The 21,079-nt window shown below is 36.0% G+C and overlaps 3 protein-coding genes across 9 annotated transcripts in view; 1 reads left to right on the top strand and 2 right to left on the bottom strand.

The window, feature by feature from the left end:
• Positions 1 to 21,079, top strand: part of LOC105663968 (cyclic nucleotide-gated channel alpha-3-like) — a 1,281,713-nt gene that overhangs the window by 664,011 nt on the left and 596,623 nt on the right. The gene's annotated exons all lie outside the window — the stretch shown is intronic.
• Positions 1 to 21,079, bottom strand: part of LOC143265284 (uncharacterized) — a 392,112-nt gene that overhangs the window by 291,530 nt on the left and 79,503 nt on the right. The window lies entirely within an intron of this gene.
• Positions 12,356 to 21,079, bottom strand: part of LOC100875844 (fatty acyl-CoA reductase wat) — a 30,542-nt gene continuing 21,818 nt past the window's right edge. Inside the window, exons 1-5 of one of the 2 annotated variants that reach the window (XM_076536198.1) lie at positions 18,153 to 18,280; positions 16,925 to 17,444; positions 16,568 to 16,760; positions 15,474 to 15,716; positions 12,356 to 12,782 (exon numbers count right to left, since the gene is read on the bottom strand). In XM_076536198.1, the coding sequence (XP_076392313.1) occupies positions 12,434 to 12,782; positions 15,474 to 15,716; positions 16,568 to 16,760; positions 16,925 to 17,444; positions 18,153 to 18,194 (1,347 nt within the window). In that variant the 5' untranslated portion in view covers positions 18,195 to 18,280 and the 3' untranslated portion in view covers positions 12,356 to 12,433. Of the gene's footprint in view, positions 12,783 to 15,473; positions 15,717 to 16,567; positions 16,761 to 16,924; positions 17,445 to 18,152; positions 18,281 to 21,079 lie in introns of those variants that run through there. The other variant, XM_076536197.1, reaches the window with a different exon arrangement.

Genomic DNA, 21,079 nt, shown 5'->3' with positions numbered 1-21,079 from the left:
TGTCTAAGTCTTTACTGATCAAGACGGAGCGAATCTTTATTTTTAAAGGATGAGGTGCTAAGCGCGAAGGTTTGTTAAGAACTGCTCTCTGCACCCTTGATGCGTTTTCTCGACACATCTCACATCCCTTGGTGGAGGTGTCTTCCAAAACGACAAATTTGGCAATGCAGCGGGATTTCCCGGTGACCACTTACCGCTCCCCTGCACTGTCAGGGACCGCCAGGCCCGGAACCGTGGTCCCTTCGGAAATCCCCGGTTTATGATGCCGTACGTAGCTATTGAGACCGTTGACGAAAAACTACAAAACATGCCTCGAGAAAATCTAACGGTATCCTCAAAAATAGCCGTTTTGACCGTATACGTCGTAAACCGTGCTGGCCTTTTGCACTTACAATGATCGCTTGAAAATTACGAAGCCAGCCGCTACATCACCCCCTTACCAGTGCCAACGCTATGTTATACAAAAAATACATAACAATTACATGGACTAACTAGCGGCGCTCTTACAACTAATTACAACTAGTTTAAGCCTAAAGTTTATTTACATTTCTTAACCTACTATGTACAATTAAAACTACTTGTACCGCTAGCGACCAACCTCTAAACGATCCGGGAATCTTACACGTCTACCCGAACGCGTTTGATACGGTTTGTCAGTACTAATTGGCTGATCACACGTCGTAGGTTGACGCATGAAATATACTGGCGTTTGTTCATTAATATCGCTCGTTGTATCGTCGGGTTCGAATATACGAGTATATGCCGGTTTTAGCCTGTCTATGGAAACTGTGGTATCTTTATCTTTAATCCGAATTATAAAAGTTTTTTCAGAACGGGAAATTACTGGAAATGGTCCTTCGTAAGGTTGTTGTAAAGAACCTTTCGTTGCGTCGACGCGAACAAAAACGTGAGACGCAGTATCTAAATCTTTAAACAAGAATACATACTTTCTTTTCCCCGTGTCGCAAACCTGATACCGGTCGTAATTTACGAAACTCAGTACGCAGTTGATCGACTAATTCTATCGGATCTGTATTAGTTCTTTCAGAATTCTTGAAAAATTCCGCTGGCAAACGCAAAGTTTCACCATAAACTAATTCCGCGGCGAATGCTTTTAAATCGGGTCGAAAAGCAGAACGAATCCCTAACAATACAATAGGTAAAACGTCGGTCCATCGTTCGTCACCATGACATTTAATAGCTGCCTTTAGTTGTCTATGAAAACGTTCGACCATCCCATTCGCCGCAGGGTGATACGCAGTCGTTCTTAGATGCGTCGATCCTAAGAAATTATATAATTGGCTAAATAACCGGGATTCGAATTGTCTACCCTGGTCTGTTGTTATTCGTAATGGTGTACTGAAACGCGCGATCCAACCGTTTAACAAAGTGCGCGCGACTGTTTCGGCTTCAATGTTTTCGAGTGGGAAAACTTCCAGCCAACGCGTAAACCTATCCACGCAAGTTAAACAATATTTAAATCCTCGCGATGATGGTAACGGACCCACTAGATCAATATGAATATGTTCAAATCTAGCGGACGGTGATGCAAAATTACCAACCGGACTTACACAATGCCTAGAAATCTTTGCACGTTGACACTCCAAACAGCTCCTAACCCATTCGCGACAGTCCTTCTCCATCGACGGCCACACAAAACGCTTTTTAATTAACTTAACCGTAGCTTTAACGCCTGGATGCGCGAGCCTATGTACGGATTCGAACGCTTGCCGTCGGAAGGGTTTTGTTACGAAAGGACGAATATTGCCTGTCGAAATGTCGCAATAAACGTGGGCGTCACTTGCTATTAATTTAACCCGTTTTAGTTGCAAAGAAGTCTCGGATCCTATTAATTTCTTTAATTCTTTATCAGTATTTTGCGATTCCGCTAAATCGTCATAATTAATGGCTACGGAAACGGATTCTACACGAGATAGAGCATCAGCCACTTCGTTTTCTTTCTCACTAATGTGCCGAATATCTGTCGTGAATTGGCCAATGAAATCTAAATACCGAAATTGTCTCGGGGTACATTTTTCAGGTTTTTGCTTAAATGCAAAGACAATTGGCTTATGATCGGTGTATACTGTAAACATCCGACCTTCCAACGCGTGGCGAAATTGCTTAATCGCTGAATATATAGCTAATAACTCCCGATCATACGCACTATACTTACGTTGTGCAGGCGATAAGGATTTCGAATGAAAAGCAAGGGGTTGTCACGAATTTCCTTCTCGCTGTTGTAACGTTGCACCTAACGCGAAGTCCGACGCATCCACCATAATCGCAAGTTGCGAGAGTGTGGAGGGATGCGCTAAAAGGGCGGCGTCTGCTAAGGCGTTCTTTAATTTATCTAGCGCGATGTCTGCTTCGGGGGTCCAATGAAGAGGAGAATTACTCTTCAATTTTCGACCTTGAAGCAATTTATTGAGAGGAGCCTAAATCTGAGCGGCGTTAGGAATAAATCTTCTATAAAAATTAATCATTCCTAGAAAACCACGTAATTGTTTCACGGTAGTCGGCTTTGGAAAATCTAAGATAGACTGAACTTTCCGCGATAATGGCTTTGTACCTTGGCTATTTACCGTGTACCCGAGAAATTCGACCTCATTCACAGCGAATACACATTTAGTGGGATTGATAGTTATACCGAATTTATCTAAACGTGCAAGGAGTTTCCTAACATGTTCCTCATGTTCCGCTTCGCTATCCGACGCAATTAATACATCATCGATGTACGCGTAACAAAAGTCTAGTCCTCTTAGAACCGTATCAATGAAACGTTGAAACGTTTGCGCGGCGTTTCTTAAACCGAATGGCATAGATACATATTCAAATATACCAAATGGCGTTGTTATTGCTGTTTTTTCTACATCATCGGAATGCGCAGGGATTTGGTGATACGCTCGAACTGAATCTATTCTAGAAAATACTTTTTTTTCCGAACAACGTACGCGAAAAATCCTCAATATGCGGGATAGGGTACCGATCAGGAATTATTCTTGCATTTAACGCGCGGTAATCTCCGCAAGGCCGCCATCCGTTGTCCTTCTTCGTTACCATGTGTAGGGCGGAGGCCCATTGGCTTTTCGAAGGTCGTATGTGACCCTGGCGCATGAGATTTTCAAACTCTGTTCGTGCGATTTTAAACAATTCCGGCGATAATCAGCGCGGTTTACAGTATGTCGGCGGCCCGGGGGTAGTATGAATGTAATGTACGACGTTATGCTTAACATTTCGCGAAACCTCCGTAGGTCGTACTACCCTAGGAAACTCGGCTAATAACCGGTCGTAAGGCGAGTTACCAACAACTGTTTTTACCGATTGTACTTTATCGCGAATTATCCTACCCGCAGAAGTTAGCGATGTCGTCTTGTCCAAAAGTCGTCGGCCTTGCAAATCCACCAGAATCCCGTAGTGCGTCAGGAAATCGGCACCGATGATAGGTTTGGCGACGTTGGCGATGACGAACTTCCAGGGAAAAGTTCGACGCAATCCTAGGTCCAGATTGAAGGTCCTCGTCCCATATGTGCTGATGATGGACCCGTTAGCCGCGAACAGTTCGTAAGTCGTCTTCACGACTCGGTCCTTAACACGCGTGCGAGGGTACACGCACAGATCCGAGCCCGTATCGACCAGGTACTCTAAATTTTCCCCACGATCATTCACGAATAAGCGGCTAGTCTTTGGACCGTCACTGATTGCCGCACTCAGTGGCGTATTCCCGCGTTTCCCGACACGAAACTGCACGGCGGGCGGCACCTCGTCGAATGGTTCCCGAATTTCTTATGAAACCAGCAAATTCTTTTAGATGACGACTTTCGACGCTTAGTACTGTCGGATCGCGATCGGTTACGATGCCCACTTGTCGAACGATCCCGCGGTCGTGACCTTGACAATTCCGCGATTTGCAACTCTAAATTTTCCAGACGTTTTAAAAGTCTTTCCTGAACAGAATCTTCTTGCACACTCGCGACCTGCTTCTTCGCGGTTCCCTCGTGAATTTGATCCGCGATTTCTGCAAGCTTATTAAGCGGTAAATCTGCTTGCCCTGTCACAATAGCGCGCGTCATCGCTGGCAATCGGCCTGACCATAGAGTTCTCAAAAAATCGTCAGACACCGTAGTTCCCGTTAAATTCCTCATGTGCCTCAGGAACTGGGAAGGAGTCCTGTCGCCAATCTCTTCTTGTTCACATATTGTATATTGTTTATAACAAAATTATTTGAACAAAGGAATTAATAAAATATGTGATCGATGTTTCCATAGACATTTTTTGCATACAATGAATGCTGTCATCAGATTTTAAAAAATTTCATTTTTAAGCTATATTGTTCAAACCATTTTGTTATAAACAATATACAATATGTTCTTAACACGCTTGATTCACCTTACACACCTAACAATGAATGTCAGAAATTATATTATATTTTGAAAATCGCATGTCACAGATACAGTCTATTTAAGTAGGTTTTCGAGTTTTCGTCCGCCATAAAGGATCCTTTATATTGAATTTTGATTTCAGATTTCCATTCAGTAACCTAAAAAACCGATATATTAAAACGATCGAACAGTTAAGAGATACAGTTTTGCAAGGTGTTTCATGCGTAGTGCCGAACGAGAGCGGTAATTTAGGAGTTACTTACGTCCCAAATATTTATGTAAAAAAAAAAAAAAATACGTGTTCCCTAATTAACTTTCCTCTTGAAGTTTTAATAGATTTTATTTCGATCAGATCAAAACCTATTTTTTTATAGCAAGAAATTGGTCGCTTTGGGGTATTTCACCCCCTAATTTTCACTCCCCTTCCAACATACCTAGGTCAATTTTTGTCTTCTATCGAAAGATACTTTCATACCAAAAATCATCAAAATTGCTTCACTGATCTCGAAAATATCGCAATTTTTCCATTTTACTCTCACACTTTAGGGGGTTGTTTCATACCCTAAGTATGTTTTACCGCAGCTAAAAAAAAATACGTGTCCCCTAATTTTCCATGTACTACAACATATCCAAATTTCATGAAAATCGGAGAGTGACACTTGGGTAGGTTTACTTGTGAGTGCTTGATGTTCAGGACAGGAACAAATGCTTAAAAATATACATACACACTTTGATAAATGATGGAAATGGGAGTATAGTTTTTAAAATATGATATTGAAAAACTATTTAATATAAATATAACACAACTAACACCATTGAAACTTTGAACAAATTTATTTTATAAATATGAAACTGTAACTAGGAAGGAAGCTTTATGCAAGAACTCTTAATATGCAAATGCAATCTTGTAATTGATATGAGAACAGAGAAGAATTAATATTTTAGATATTATTTTATTTTAACATTTGAGGGTCTCGTTTAAACGAGCGGTATCGTATAGCTGGTAGATAAATATACAAACTTTATTACCGACATATTGACAAATTACCGACATACTTGTATATTTATTTTTGCTATTTTCAACAATAAACATTAATAGTTATCAATTAACCCCATTAATACCAAATTTTTTAAATTATCTAAAATATTGTTAAGAAGTTAAAAGACTGACGAAAATTTTTGCATATCATAGAACACCAAGTCATAATATTGAATTTGCTATATGTATAACGTACGGTAAGTGCCAATTATGCGAGGTGGTAAAAGAAACCATTCAATGGTTATCCAGTATATCGGACGTACTGTATGACAAGTGTCTAACATTGAAACGTCTTAAAGCTTAAACAAATTCCGGTAATTAACAACTGCGTAAAACTTATATTAAAAATAACATTTTCGCTTAGTTGGAACGTTTAAACTAATCAGGATGTAATAGCAAATGTATTAAATTTATACAGATATAATTATAAGTTTCTGTATATGAAAACTTATGTCATGCAAAAATATTATTATACAATATTCTGTTCCGAGTTGCTCGGAATATAATCAGCATAATATTTATGGGTGTTTTGTCAAATCTTTACTCTTGTAATTTCAAACGGATTTTTGGGACCACATGAACGTTTCCGCAGCTTGACGTTCTTAACTATTGACAGTGACCTTCTAACAGGCCAGAAAAGCGCACTTTCCTAACGCCAATATGCCTTTTCTTAAAGAAGTTTATTTCCATGGTCCTAAACTGTGCACCCCAATAAAGTGGGCCTACGCGCTCGAACTCCGATGATAAACACATGGTGCCCATTTATTACTTCCTTTGAAGGACCCAAATCACTCAATTGCTTTGGGTTACTTTGTTAACAAAATGTAATTTACAACCCTGAAATGAAGGCTAAAAATCTTACAGTCCCATTCGCTGAACCATCTCACCAATCAGTATTTTTCACAGGTAACAATCTGTCCTGATTGGCCTTTTTTGGTAGCGCCTTCACGTCCTGAACTTCCTGCATTGCTTTCTTTTCTGGCTGTTTTGGAGGCGACTAGTCAGTCTTAGATTAGCTTCCTTAGAATATACTTACTTCAGTCAGTCTTACATTAACTTTGTCACTATCAACGACTTCAACACACAACAATCATTACAACTAGTGGGATGATGATCTACATCCTTCATTGACTTGGGCACACCAGTGTGGAGGACTCTGAGCCACTCTATCAATTCTACTCTATAATACTAACTCTACATATAATTCCACTACCGTAACAAGTTGTGGAAACGCCATGGGTCGACGAAGATTTACAACCTTCGAAATTAACTATAAATAATTAATATTTTACCCAGCGCGTGAACATATTCCAAGATTTAATGTTTTTAAGTTCGTTTCATAATAAATCAAATAAGCCTGGGAGTACTTTTATAAAAATTGAAATTAATTAAGATTATATAATTTTTTAAATAGATAAATTGTTATAAATTTATTAAATAATAGAGAATTCAAATTAATCTTCTTTTACATTAATTTTGTTTAAATGTTAGAATTTCATACAGTAATAATTCTATATACGCAAAAGTGTCCTTTACGTATAAGCAAAATGTTATGCCCACCACTGGGGGAAGACCCCTCGAGACGCTCGAAGTTTGCTCGCCGGGAAATGTAACGTGATCCGGGCCTTACAAGGGACATTACCCAATCGCCAATCGCCGATTTTTATGCGCTTTGAGTATGATATAGAACGCAAAAAAATATTTGACACGTATTTTTTTTTATCGGCCATCGCCCATGCTGAAGGGGTGAAAATTGCCCCCAAAGTTGGGGTTGCAAAACATATTTTCTCGAATATCTCAGGAACTATTAGGCCTAGACAAAAAATTAAAAGTGCAAATTTTTCTGTTTTATGAGGCCAATAATATGGCCTAAGTGGATTTTTGAAAAATTTATTTGTTTAAAAAATATGTTAAAAAATAACATTATTTTGCAAATTTTTTTAATAAAAATTTGTAGTATTTTGATCAAATTTCACGTATGTAAACTATAGGTCAAAAGACAAAATACGGATAAATTGGAATTTTTAATTTCGCTTGTGGAAAAAATATTATTGTCGTTGAAGTTATACGTACATTTTATACATTCCGTTCGGTGTCCAACTGATTTCTATACGTAATATTCTGGAAATTGTATTATATTACATTTTTTACACTAACTTATTTAAAAAAAGAATTTGAAGGTCCAAAGGTGCCTCTATAAAAATATGTCGTTCGAGTCATATATCGCATTTGATCCGCGTTATGGGCGCGTACTGGTGGCAGTATTCGACGCACGGAGGATTTTAACGCGTAAATTGTACTTGTGCGAAGTGTAATATCGCACAAGTTTTCGAAGAGAATGTTGACATTCACCGGTGAAAGTCGACACTCTCCAGATTTCGGTCTTTCACGGTAACATCCATGAGACAATACCAACCTTGGAAAACTGGGTTCAGATAATTCGGGATTAGCTTTAAATAGTTAATTTTATTTCCGCACAAAAATCTTACAACAGTTTACTAACAAGTTAATGAACCAGCACGGTTGAGTTGTGAACGAATTCTGACGAGACGGACTAGAAATCGTGAAAAAGAAACCTTTTAAGAAAATTTTTATTGGTGGAAATTATTTAGCAAGGGTGGAGGAAAAGAACAGGAATTGGGTAAAAATGTTGAAAGAAAGTGGATTTCGGGAAGTGGTAACTTATGGGTACTTGAGTGGACTGGGGCTGATGACAAGAAGGGACCCAAGGTTAAGGACAAGGAAATAGGAACAGCATGGTAAGGAAAGTATTTTGCGAAGCATATGGTTGGGACCGCCAACACCAATGCAAATAAAAAACTTTTTTATTTTTTAATTTTTCGTTATCAAGCTTTTACGAATAGATTTTTCGCATTTTCCTAATTAAAATGAGACCAAACACGATATAATTTGAGTTATATTTACTTACAGTATTTTGTTAGAGTAAAGTCATTAATGTACGCGTAACATTTGAAATTACAAGTAAATATGTCCCGAAGTACGTCGTGTTTGGTCTCATTTTAACGACAAAAATGTTACAAATATGATGCAAAAAATTTCAAAAAAAAAATCAAAAATAAAAAAGTTTTATTCTTGCATTAGGAGTGTCCTACCGATAGGTCACTGTTTGTTTAGGTTCAGTCTCTTTCGCTCGAAATGTAGTACATTTGTAACGACCCTGGAATCTAGGTTCAGATAGTTACAAGCGCTAGGAAGGTAAAGAGCGGCTTTTACCTACTAAACGACTCGTTTTCGCAAATAACTAATCTAAAGAATGTGGGATTCGTGTGGTGTGCGGTTAAGGAGTGAAATCCACAGGTCAATATCTTTCAACAATAAGGTTTATTCAATAAAACGTTAAGAAATGAAACTAACAAATAACAATAACAACAAAATAAAGAAAAGTATATAGATTATAAATGATTAATTGGAATAAAGAAAATAGCTTTTGAAATAATAATAATGATAGAAATAATAGAACTTGGCAAATTAAACAATATGTAATAGATAATCGTGAATTTAGTGAAATGAAACTCGCTGGTTAATACTTTATATTGGACCGTACCTAAGTCTGATCTCTGATAAAGCTAACTAATTTGTAATATTAACTAAATTTGATATTCTTTATGTATATATATTCGGTTCTCGTGTTCGAAGCTATCGCAATGACAAGATTTTACTTGATTAACACGTTTATAATTTATAATGAATCCTACCTAAGTGTAATTCGGTTTCTAAATTTATATAAATGAAAATTTACAAAATTAATAATGTTAGCGCGTTATAGTCTACCGCAGCGAGGAAACCGACCTAAGTGTGATTCTCTAAGTGTATTTAGATACGCTTTCGCAAAATTAGACAGATTAATGATTTTATCTATTGTCTAACGCGGTGTAGTCGACTACGGAAAAGTACGCTAGAGTGAGAACAGTATTCTTTTACTAATTTCAACTTCCAAAATTTATTTAAAGTTAATGCGTTTCCTCGGAACAATTATTCTTGTAGAATTTGACTCGACAACTAATTGTCCATGGCCCTTTTTGTCAGAGCGCGCACTGACACCCAAAACCAGATCGCTTAACTGGGGAGCCTGTTGTTCACCAGTTGCTAAAACAACCCAACGATCCAGAGTCAGATGAACAATATACGTCCAACAGGCTAGCAAACCTAGATTGACTCTAATTATGAACTCGTAATTGCTGAACCGCCACCCAAAAGACACGGGCTTCAGTGACCAAGTCGCTCAATGAGGGGGAGTAACTCAGAGCGAGCTCCGAGAAACTGAAGACGGGTTAGCAATTCGACCAAAAATCAAATACGAGTAGCTGAGAGCTTTCGTTCGATGTCTTAGCCTTTCTTGGCGCTAAGTATAGCACTCTCCTAACGGAGTTTCAATTACAAGATCGCTTGAATGGGGAGCCTGTTGTTCACCAGCTGCTAAAACAACCCAGCGACCAAGAAACCGAATGGCATATACCCGCTTTGCCAGTTAAGTAATAATTAACACTTTACCGACCGGTAGCGGATCGAGAATCCTATGCCCTTCTCACCGGCCACTCAGCCGCAAATCGTCCGAGACTAGGACTTAATAATGATATCTATCAGATTCCCTCACCAAGTGCTCAATCAGGTCATTTCCAATGAATAAATATACAATATCCATTACATTTTCAGGGGAACTTGGCATAATTTTTACGCCGGGACTGCCTTCGAAAGGTTCCAAAATTATAGTCTTGTCGTTCGTCGACCATGTACCACTGCTGTCTTCAACGTTATTATTTATATCACCGTCTTCTGAATCACTGTATATTAGTGGTAATACAGAACGTCGCTTTCGAATCATTACATTACTACTATCACTTTCGTCATCAGTACCACTTGCTGAAGAGCAATGAAGACAATCTGACAGATCATCAAGATAAAACTCACCAACACTATCCTTTTCCTTCATCGTGAAGGCTAAATTTTTAAAAACTGTATGAAAATATGGGTGCTTTTAAAGCAAAGCAACGAATATCAGAATTCAAAATAAGAAATGCTTGCTGCTTGCTATTTGACAGTGTAATAAAAAAACAGTGTAATAAAAATTGATTAAGCTAAAGTTGAATGCTTGCTTCTGAAGATTATGTTATATAGTGTGCACAATAATGAAATTTAATGAAGAAATTCATTATTAAGATTCAAATAAATAAATTTATACCTTCGGCTAAAAGTTTCATTGGCCATAGAAACATATGTACCGTACAGAGATGACTGGTACCGCGGCGGAATTATACCTGCTCGCTGGACCTTTCCTGGCTATCGATGGAACAATAAACATCTGACATTGTCTAATTGTTAAAAACGTGACAAATTATCGTATAAAAAGGACTCACCCTCTTCGGAAACAAATTTCAATTCATTTCTCCGTAAAAGGTAAGAGAAAATTGTATATATAATAATTATTGCTAAATTGTAATAAACAAAAAATTCCAAAAACACGTATCCCCTATTTTGATCCATATTTTTCGTATACAAATCTGCAAAAAAATCGAACTGCATTTAGGGTGAAAAATTGAAAAAGAAGTCAAATTTTTTAATATATTATTTAAATAAATAATTTCTTCCGAAATTTTTGACACTAACTAAATTCTTGACTAAAAACTACACAATTTTAAAAAAAATTCACCTTCCTACACCCTCTACTTTCCGAGATATTAAAGAAAATGTGTTTTCAACCCCGAACTTTGAGGGCTATTTTCACCCCCTCAACATGCATGTCCGCAGATATAAAAAAATACGTGTCAAATGATTTTTAAAAAGCTACCACATATGTCAATTTCATTAAAATCCGCGTGTGACACCTTGGTGATGTTCCTTGTAAGTGAATTTATTTTAAACAAAATATTTTCATTCCGCAAAATATTACTACCTTGATTGTTTTTAATTATAATAAACGAAAATAATTAAAATAATACATATTGTTGTTCGCGCGATGGGTAAATATGAACTTTTTATTGGCTGTTCTCGAAGGTTGTAAATTTTCGACCCATTGCGTCGTCTCCACAACTTGTTAAAGTAATGGAGATTATATGTTGAATTGTTAACTTTGATGTTACAAAAAAGGATGTACATATATAGAGTGGCTCAGAGCCCTTCACACTGGTGTGTCCAGGTCAACGAAGGTTGTCAATCATCATCCCATAAGTTGATAGATTCTTCGTTGGAATGGCAGCAGGTTAGGTCGGTAAATTTGATTGTGAATTTGTAAGGAAGGCAGTTCGAAATACTGATGTATTGCAGCTTGTGTGTCTTATGGATCGTCTCAATGTAGATCAGATCAACGGAATTTGTTTCCGTCCCACTTCGTACTCTACCGCACTCTCGTGTCTTGATAGTAGTTCAACAAGTAGTTCAATTGCGATGATTCGCAAGGGTGAGTGTACGTCACCAAAAGTAGTCAACAGTTGCGATGATTCGCAAAGGTGAGTGTGCATTACCAAAAGTAGTCAACAGTTGCGATGATTCGCAAGGATGAATCATAAGTCCACCAAAAGTAATACAAGACTGAACAAGTTGCCTCAAAACTGCCAGAAAGAAAGGAATGGAGGAAGTTCAGGTCATGAAGATGTCACCATAAAGGATCAATCAGGACAGTTTGTTATTTGGAAAAAATAGTGATTGGTGAGATGGTTCAGCGAATGAGATCGTGAGACCTCATTCTTTGCCTCCATTCTAAGGTTGTAAATATCGTTTGTTAATAAAGTGACCCAAACGCTTGAATGATTTGAGTCCTTCAAGTACAAATTGTTAAACTTAACAAAATATTTCAAGGTTCTTAAAATTGGTGAAATGGACTAAAAAATGGACTAAAAGTTCCATTTTCATATATGCAACTGCCACCAAAAATGGAATTCATATTAACGATTTACTGTCCCTCCATTACAACGAATCGTTTATTAATATTTTGATGTTTTATTTTCAAACAGTGGATTCACTTGTTGTTAAATATGAATAAACTATTACATTACGATTAATAACAAGTACTACATACGATTCTGTACGAAAGAAACGTTACAAAAAGTAGAAACAAAATACACAAAGAATAGTGTGCTATTTTTAATGTCTGATATCTTTTCTTAGTAGCAGGAGCAATGTCCAGCGATTCCTTCATAACATTCAATTTGATTCCGCGCAAATATTGCGAAACGCACCGGTCCCAATCTATTCTTCCCAAATCGAAAGGAAACTCTTCATAATCTGTTGGGTTCATGTGAGGGAGAATATTTTGACTGTTATTGACTTCAAGAATCCATTCAGTAGTAATAAAGTAGAATAAAGGATCGGCAAGTTTTGTGGCCTTCCACGCTACGTCAAGAGCTCTGTAAATATAAATGAGAATCATAAGACTTTGAAAAATTCTAATGTGTTGAGAAGTTAACGCGTTTATAACACTGAATATTTCATTAGATGATACTGTGCTCATTCGATAGCTACTCAGTTTAGAGGCTTTAGATAGAGGTGCTGCCATGAAATGGGTATTTATATATAATTTCGTAACAGTGTAGTGAAAACTATAACAACTATAAAAACTGTTAAACTTTGTACTACGAAATTTGCAAATGAAAATTCTTTCATTCAAAAATGTATTGAGAGTCCCACAATAAAATTAATTAATGCGATTTTTCGCTTCATAACAAAATCTTGTTGATTTTCTTACAGTACTCGAAAATGCGAAGGGAGAGCCTTAGGGCCCGCGTTCCGTTTGTAATACCAATTCGCCTGCTACGTTTCCTATTAAACCTTGCTGATTTCTCGAGAAATTGGTCGCGCGCTCTCCTCCGATTCTTGTTATGCCGTCTTCTCTCTGCGATCGAACCTATGTGTCGCGGCATGCCGTGCGCCAACATAAGTGGCTCGCCAATATCCAGTATGAAACGAAGCGGACCACATTTGTTACCGGTACGCGTTGGGAAACATCAAAATCAGGAGACGTCGCAGAGGAATGTCGATTTTTCTTCTTGGCTTTTTTACATTCGCATCCAAACAATTTATCGACATACGACGGAATCAATACGTAGGAACGTTCGACAGACACTTTACTTGGAAACCCAGAGTATAACTTCTGATCTACTACACCCGAAAACTTTTCTAGTTTGTAATCGATAAACTAAATATGTTTGATCTGTACTCACAAGGGACCATCCCGAAGTGATAATCTCCGATTTTGATGAAACTTGGATATAAAGTAGTTCTCGAAAAAATATTCCACACGTATTTTTTTTTAGCTGCTATCATTCATGTTAAGGGGGTGAAAATAGCCCTCGAAGTTGGGGGTTGAAACCATATTTTTGGGAATATCTCCGGAACTAAAGAAGATAATTGAATTCTTTTTTTTTGTAAATTGTTCGTCTTTAGATAGGAAATGTTTGTGCGAAAAAAAATTTCAAGAAACTTTATTTGTTTAAATAATATTTAAAAATTTTATCATTTTTGTTTAAATTTTTGCACTAAATGTTGATCTATTTTTTTGCAACTTCGTGTACGTAAACTATGGACAAAAATAGAGGATACGTGTTTTTGGAATTTGTTGTTTGTTGCAATGTTTATTAGATATATAATTTAAAGTCACCTCCTGTGAAGAGGGGTAATCAGCATTTTTATTAAAAATATCATTATTTTTACAATCTTTTACTATATTTTAGACATTTTATACCTCTTCATATGCAATTAATTGATTTCTCAATAATTATTGTAAGCGTTGCAGGTATGAGCGTGACGCGGTTATGATCAACACCGCGCCGTAAGGAACATAGGCTTTTATGGCCAATACTGCTTTTATACTTTTACAGGCGCAAAGACTTCATTCTATATAAAATATTTAGAACTTTTGGAAACATTGGGATTTTTTAAGAAACTCAGAAAATAAAAATAAATTAAATTATTTTTTAACAATATTGGCCACAAATGCCTATGTTCCTTTCGGCGTTGATTCTAACCGCGTCACGCTCATACCTGCGACGCTTACAATAATCATTCAGAAATCAATTAACGGCATATATAGAGGTATAAAATCTCTAAAATAATGTAAAAGATTGTAAAAATAATGATATTTTTAATAAAAATGCTGATTACCCCTCTTCACACGAGGTGACTTTAAATTATATATCTAATAAACATTGCAACAAACAACAAATTCCAAAAACACGTATCCTCTATTTTTGTCTATAGTTTACGTACACGAAGTTGCAAAAAAATAGATCAAAATTTAGTGCAAAAATTTAAACAAAAATGATAAATTTTTTAAATATTATTTAAACAAATAAAGTTTCTTGAAATTTTTTTTCGCACAAACATTTCCTATCTAAAGACGAACAATTTACAAAAAAAAGAATTCAATTATCTTCTTTAGTTCCGGAGATATTCCCAAAAATATGGTTTCAACCCCCAACTTCGAGGGCTATTTTCACCCCCTTAACATGAATGATAGCAGCTAAAAAAAAATACGTGTCGAATATTTTTTCGAGAACTACATTATATCCAAGTTTCATCAAAATCGGAGATTATCACTTCGAGATGGTCCCTTGTCAGTAGAAAAACAAAACAGACTTACACTCTTGGTGTTTTAGGCACGGGCGAACCCGTGCACTATTGCTCTTCATCTATTGCACTCGAAAACCTCTTTAATTTGCAACCAATAAACTGGATGCTTTTAGTTGATACTTAATACTCTTCCTTAAAAAACTTTTCTTCTATCCGTAATAGTAATATAAAACACTTAAAATCTATAAAATATTAAGCGGGTATTTACCGAATGAACACCATATCTTTATTTTTATTCAGATCTGTTTATCATTGTTACAATACTTCGCTATACTTGTTATTCATAACACAAAAGTATCAAATAGAGATATTTCTAATTAAGTATATAAAAAGATTTAATATAATAATAATAATGAAACCTAATGAAAATTCAAGCGTCACCTACACACAAGTAACGTGGTTACGGCGTTATATATGCATTTAATAGGGGTTTGAAGTTTAGTATTGAGTTTAATATTTTAAATACTTACCTCCTTCTCTTTCCTAGAAGCATCAAAACTAAGTCAGCCAGCACAGCGGGAATAATGTGAATTAAAACATTAAGTAGCAAGAAACAGTACCGACGATTAGTCGTTATTATAAATGGATACCAAAGCATCTTCTCAAATGGATGTTTTTTCACCTCGTTAAAGTATGTCGCATGGTACCTTATCATATGAAAAGGTTTCCAGAGGGAAGAACCATAATTGTACACTTGTGATCCCTTTGATTTCCTACGCGAACCGGCGAAATAAAGAGTGATTAGCAAAATCGCTTTTCGAGGCAGTAGAATAGCAATTCTTATTTTCAATCTAGCATGCAAGCCTGTCTGCAGCCAGGACATGCGGCTAACAATGTTAGCCGGTTTAGGTGATCATTGTTTACCTAACGGTCCAATCGAATTTAAAAATCGGTATCATCGTCAAATTATAGTCCAAATTTTTCGTTAAACTTTAAGCTCAATGATGGTTGGGATTTTTCAAAAAATTTTATTTCAAGGGTTTCTTTCAACCTCGAACTTGTGTTTAACAATGATTAAATTACCATCCTATGTAGGAATTTAACTAACTACAAGTACACTGGATGTGATGAGACAACATTGGTCGCTGATTAATTAATTTTTATAAATTTAGAAAACGCCCTCTCACTTTGCAACATGCTTGTGGGAGTAGGAGTACACCCAAGGTTACAAGGGTGATTGGCACGAATAAAAAGTTAGTCAGCAATCTTCCACGTACCATTTAGTAATTTTCTTGAGAAACTATTTAGAACTTTTTGTCGAGCGGTGAGTGAAGTCGAAGATTAAAATAAATGTTAAATTAAAAATAAGAACAATGAGAATCTTGTTAGGTATACAATACATAGTGTTCATTATTCTGGTCCTTCGAGAAAGTGACAACATTCACATCAAGCATAAACAATCGCGTGTGCATTTGGAGGTACTCATGTTCACCGTGCGCTAACAATACAATACTGATTTCAAATCCTAGCCAGACTGTATTCTTGTAAACAAAGAATAAAATTTGTTTATCTGTATAAAATACAATCAAAATTAATTATTAATTTAATAATAAATGTATATTACTTGTGCACAGTTAAATCCCAAATTGTTGCCAGGAGACAGTTAACCGCCAGATCAAGTGGAACTATATCCAAAGCATTAGCCATGCCTATAGGTATAACGTGTGCCACTCCCAAGTTAATCATAATAATCGGTGCTGCAGGTCCATTTACATTCGCTACCCATCCAGAAACTGGCTCATCATACGGTGATATAACTGTTTACAAAGTGAAGAAAGTTACATCATTTTTAGCGGTTTTTGATTTGTAAATCTAATTATTCGTGGTAATTGTATCGTAGAAATATGAATGTGAACTGTTTCAGCGAGTTAACATTTTTTTCCACGTTTTTAATTAAAATAACAAAATAATGTCTGCATACCGATCGAAGGTCTAAAGACGGAACAAGGAATTGATGTCTTTCGTGAAAAGTTCTCAACGAGACTTTCGGCGATGGATTTACTGAAGGTGTACGCGTTAGGCCATTCTCCTAATATATCGCGCAACGTCACCTCACTGAGTCCATCTAAAGTTGATTCGTCGCTTCGTATCACATCCTCGACCATATTTAAATCACAAGGAGGAGAGTAAAATTTTTCTCCGATTCGTTTATTGTAACAATGAGAGTACGCAGTCGAAACGTACACGAATGCTTTCAAGCGAGAGCATTTTGCTGCTAAATCAAGCATGTACTTGGTGCCTAACACGTTTGTTTTTAAGATGGAAGATATTCTTGTAGTAAAAGAAACATCTGCTGCATTATGAATGACTATGTCGACATTTTCCGTTAGAAGTTTACAGTCTTCCGATGAAAAGCCCAAGTTAGCTTTCTGCAAATCACCGTAAATTGGTTGCACCTTCACCATAAAATTGGGGTTCTTCTTATGCAGTGTATCGAAAATCTGGAAGCAATGCAACCACGAATGTTACAATGCACCACGTAGAACAGGAAATTAAAATGGTTCGAAAAATAGTTACGAATAACTATTATACACTATTATAACGATTCTTACTGAAACAGTTCTGAAGAATCTCTGTTAAAAGTTTAACATTTAGCATAGCACCCACTATAGAAAGGAGTAATACATCAATAAAGAGATTCGTGAAAGACGGCCAAGGTTCTCCCTTAGTAAAACCCAAAAGAGAATTATATTATAGATTACAATATAAAATGTTCTTAGTAGGTAGGGACAACCTTTAACCGTTCTAAACAATCATACAAAATAAATTAGGTTGGCTTAAAACACACTTTACAAATTTTATAAAAGGACATCTATTTGTATACATTCCTCGTTTATATTTACACAGTACAATTTTGCATGTGTAAAAAAATATAAAAATAAATCTAAACATGCACAGAAATGTGTTTTAGTTTCATTTCATATAATCTTTTATGTACAAAGTGTGTCAGTCGTTTTCAGTCCTCCTTAGCTCATTCCCGTGGCTTGAAATACGCAGTGAATATTGCGAACATAAGAAATTCTAATGGCATAAGACGTATTTTCCTATGTAAATTCAAACATGTCCTAATCTGTGTGATGCGTCAATGAACATGCTAAAAGAAATTATAGGACGAAATACGCAAAATGAATTTAAAACACTACACTTACAGGACACTGAAAGCACTTTTCTATTCGCTTCTCAACTGTCATATTTTTCTTAGTCCTGATTATCAGGTAAATCTTGTCAATTTCCAAGCAAGTGCGTAAAAGTTTTTCTACAATGCCTGTTTCAAGGAAACCAGAAATTAGAAACCCAGTGATTATCAGTAATTAAACCCAGTGATTAGAATTTTTTTGCCAGCATAAAATCGTCGTATCTGACCACCATTGTTACAGTTTTCGTTCTCTGAATGCCACTTTTCGCTATTCATCGCGAATATTATTATATTATTATTGCGAATTCGTTCGTTTTTCACTTTCTATTACTTCCAATATGTCATTCACTTTTCTTATTCACAAGTATACTTTTTACAAATCAGTGGTAAATTTCTATCAAACCTGTGTATCATTAAAGGAGCACCAGCGTACTTATATAGATTCAAATTACCTTGAAATTGCACGATTATGGTTAGCTAATTACTTCCTGCAGTTCCATTTTTTATCGTATAACAAGTGTATGTAATGCATGCTCAAACTCCGCATACGTTAAATCTGCAGACGTCAGAAATGTGATATAACTATCTTTAGATGCACTATATTGTTTAACAAAAACGAACCTCCTGATAAATCTTTGATTGATTTTTTTGATGTCTGTGTAGAATACTTTGAAAAATTATGATTACTATCAAAAACATTCATACGCAGCGACAAAGCGATACATATTTAGCTTAAAGACGAAAACGGCCGTATCAAAAGTTTACTGCTTTTATACAATACTTTTACAGGCGTAAAGTCTTCAATCTTAATAAAATATTTAGAACTTTTTGAAACATTGGGACTTTTTAAGAAACTAAGAAAATAGAATTAAATTAAATTATTTTTTAACAATATTGGTCATAAAAGCCTATATTCCTTGCGGCGGTGATTATAACAGCGTCACGCTCATACCTATGACGTTTACAATAATTATTGAGAAATCAATTAACGGCATATGAAGAGGTGTAAAATGTCTAAAGTATTGTAAAAGATTGTAAAAATAATGATATTTTTAATAAAAATGCTGATTGCCTCTCTACACAGGAGGTGATTTAAAATTATATATCTAATAAACATTGTAACAAACAACAAATTCCAAAAACACGTATCCTCTATTTTTGTCCATAGTTTACATATACAAAGTTGCAAAAAAATAGATCAACATTTAGTACAAAAATTTAAACAAAAATTATAAATTTTCAAAATATTATTTAAACAAATAAAGTTTGTAGCGACTAGCTGTAAATCTGTAAATTTTGTAAATAGCTTTTAACGTGCAAACGGCTAGCACGGTTTATGACAGGGACAACAGTGGAACTGTTTTTGAGGAAACCGTTTTTAGAATTTTTAGAGAAAGCATGACCGTACTTAGAATTTTTGCTAACGGTCTCAACAGTAAAACGCTTAGTGTCATAAACCCTGGGTTTCCCTTAAGGTCCACATCGCGAGGTCAAGCGACCATCGGCTGGTCGCGTAGTTGACCTGGGCCTTGGGAAATTCCGCTGCGTTGCCACCTTCACCAGCAAACGCTACCCCCGTCAAATCATACCCCCGCTCCAAGGAAGCGTGCTTCGGGCACAAGAGGGAGGTTCTATGATTTGGCGGGACTTAGGTTAAGGTCATTGGTTAACCCCACCTTTCAGGGGGTTGTCCATTAAACTTAGTAAAAATATAAAAATAAGGAAGCAAGCGCAGCACGACAGAACTTCGTGAACATTGTTACTGAGATAAGTCTTGACGGGGCTCCGGTACAGATTAAACAAGATAAAATAATTTTCAGAAAAAAAATACACCGACTTCGAAATGCACTAAAAAGTATAAAATAATTTCTATTTCCTAATGAAGTAATTTCTATTTCATTCAATCATACAATTACGTAACAGATATGAATGAAACCTATTTACTCGTTAGGTAGTATATTAAATACATTTCAACCTTTTCGGAGGCGGCGCAAAATTAAAAATACTTCAGTAAACGTTGCTGCCAATAACCAGTTGATTGTGGTATGGCGTATTGGAAATTAATAAATCCTGAGAAAGAATACGTACCATTATACATATATCTGGTAATACACGTAAATGTAACGACTGCATCTTCATTTCGCAACGTTTCTGATATAAATGAAATTGAATTAACTTCGTTCGCATGTGGAAACCATTGATCTAAGAACCTATAAACGGAGCCCACGACGCGGGAATTACAAAATTTGCGGCAGATGGGGTATATCTTTATAGTATATGCGAAAAAAAAAATGAAAAATAAAAAATGAAAAATTTTTTGATAATGGTACCAATGGGGAGTCAACACCTACCATATGCAAAAGGTTTCATTCCGATCGGTCCATCCAGTTAGGCGTAATGCGCGAACATACATAGAAAAAAAAAAAAAAAAAAAAAAAAAAACTCGAATTGAGTAACCACCTACTTTTTCGAAGTCGGTTAAAAACGCAACAAACTGCAGTTATATTTTATTTCATACACGTAACCCTTCAAGTTTATTAAAATTTTTTTTACCGGTTCGATATGTTTCTGTTAGATTTATTCAACACAATAAGTGTTGCCTTCAGCAAAAATCATCGGGTCGTAAACTTTCACTAACGTTGGAGTTTCGACTCAAGAGGTTGCACATGTTTGTTTTCACCATAGGACCCATAGGGTTTATAGACTCGTAACGGATTTTTCCTTCTACGAGTTTTCTTATTCTTACGGGTTTCGTTGACTAGTAAATACGTACCTTTCCGAGTTTCAAAAGTTAAATTAAAGTTTCTGTTAAAATATAATTGAGTATCATTACTTTATCTCACCGCCTATTTCCTATAGATTATGGTGCCCAGTACAGTTTTGTGCTACCTGTTTTAGTGTGAGATAGAGTGTAAAAAAACAATAAGACTATAAAAACAA

The sequence above is a fragment of the Megachile rotundata genome, chromosome 10 (assembly GCF_050947335.1).
Source record: "Megachile rotundata isolate GNS110a chromosome 10, iyMegRotu1, whole genome shotgun sequence".
Taxonomy (NCBI): Eukaryota; Metazoa; Arthropoda; class Insecta; order Hymenoptera; family Megachilidae; genus Megachile; species Megachile rotundata.
This window is presented reverse-complemented; position numbering and strand designations above follow the sequence as displayed.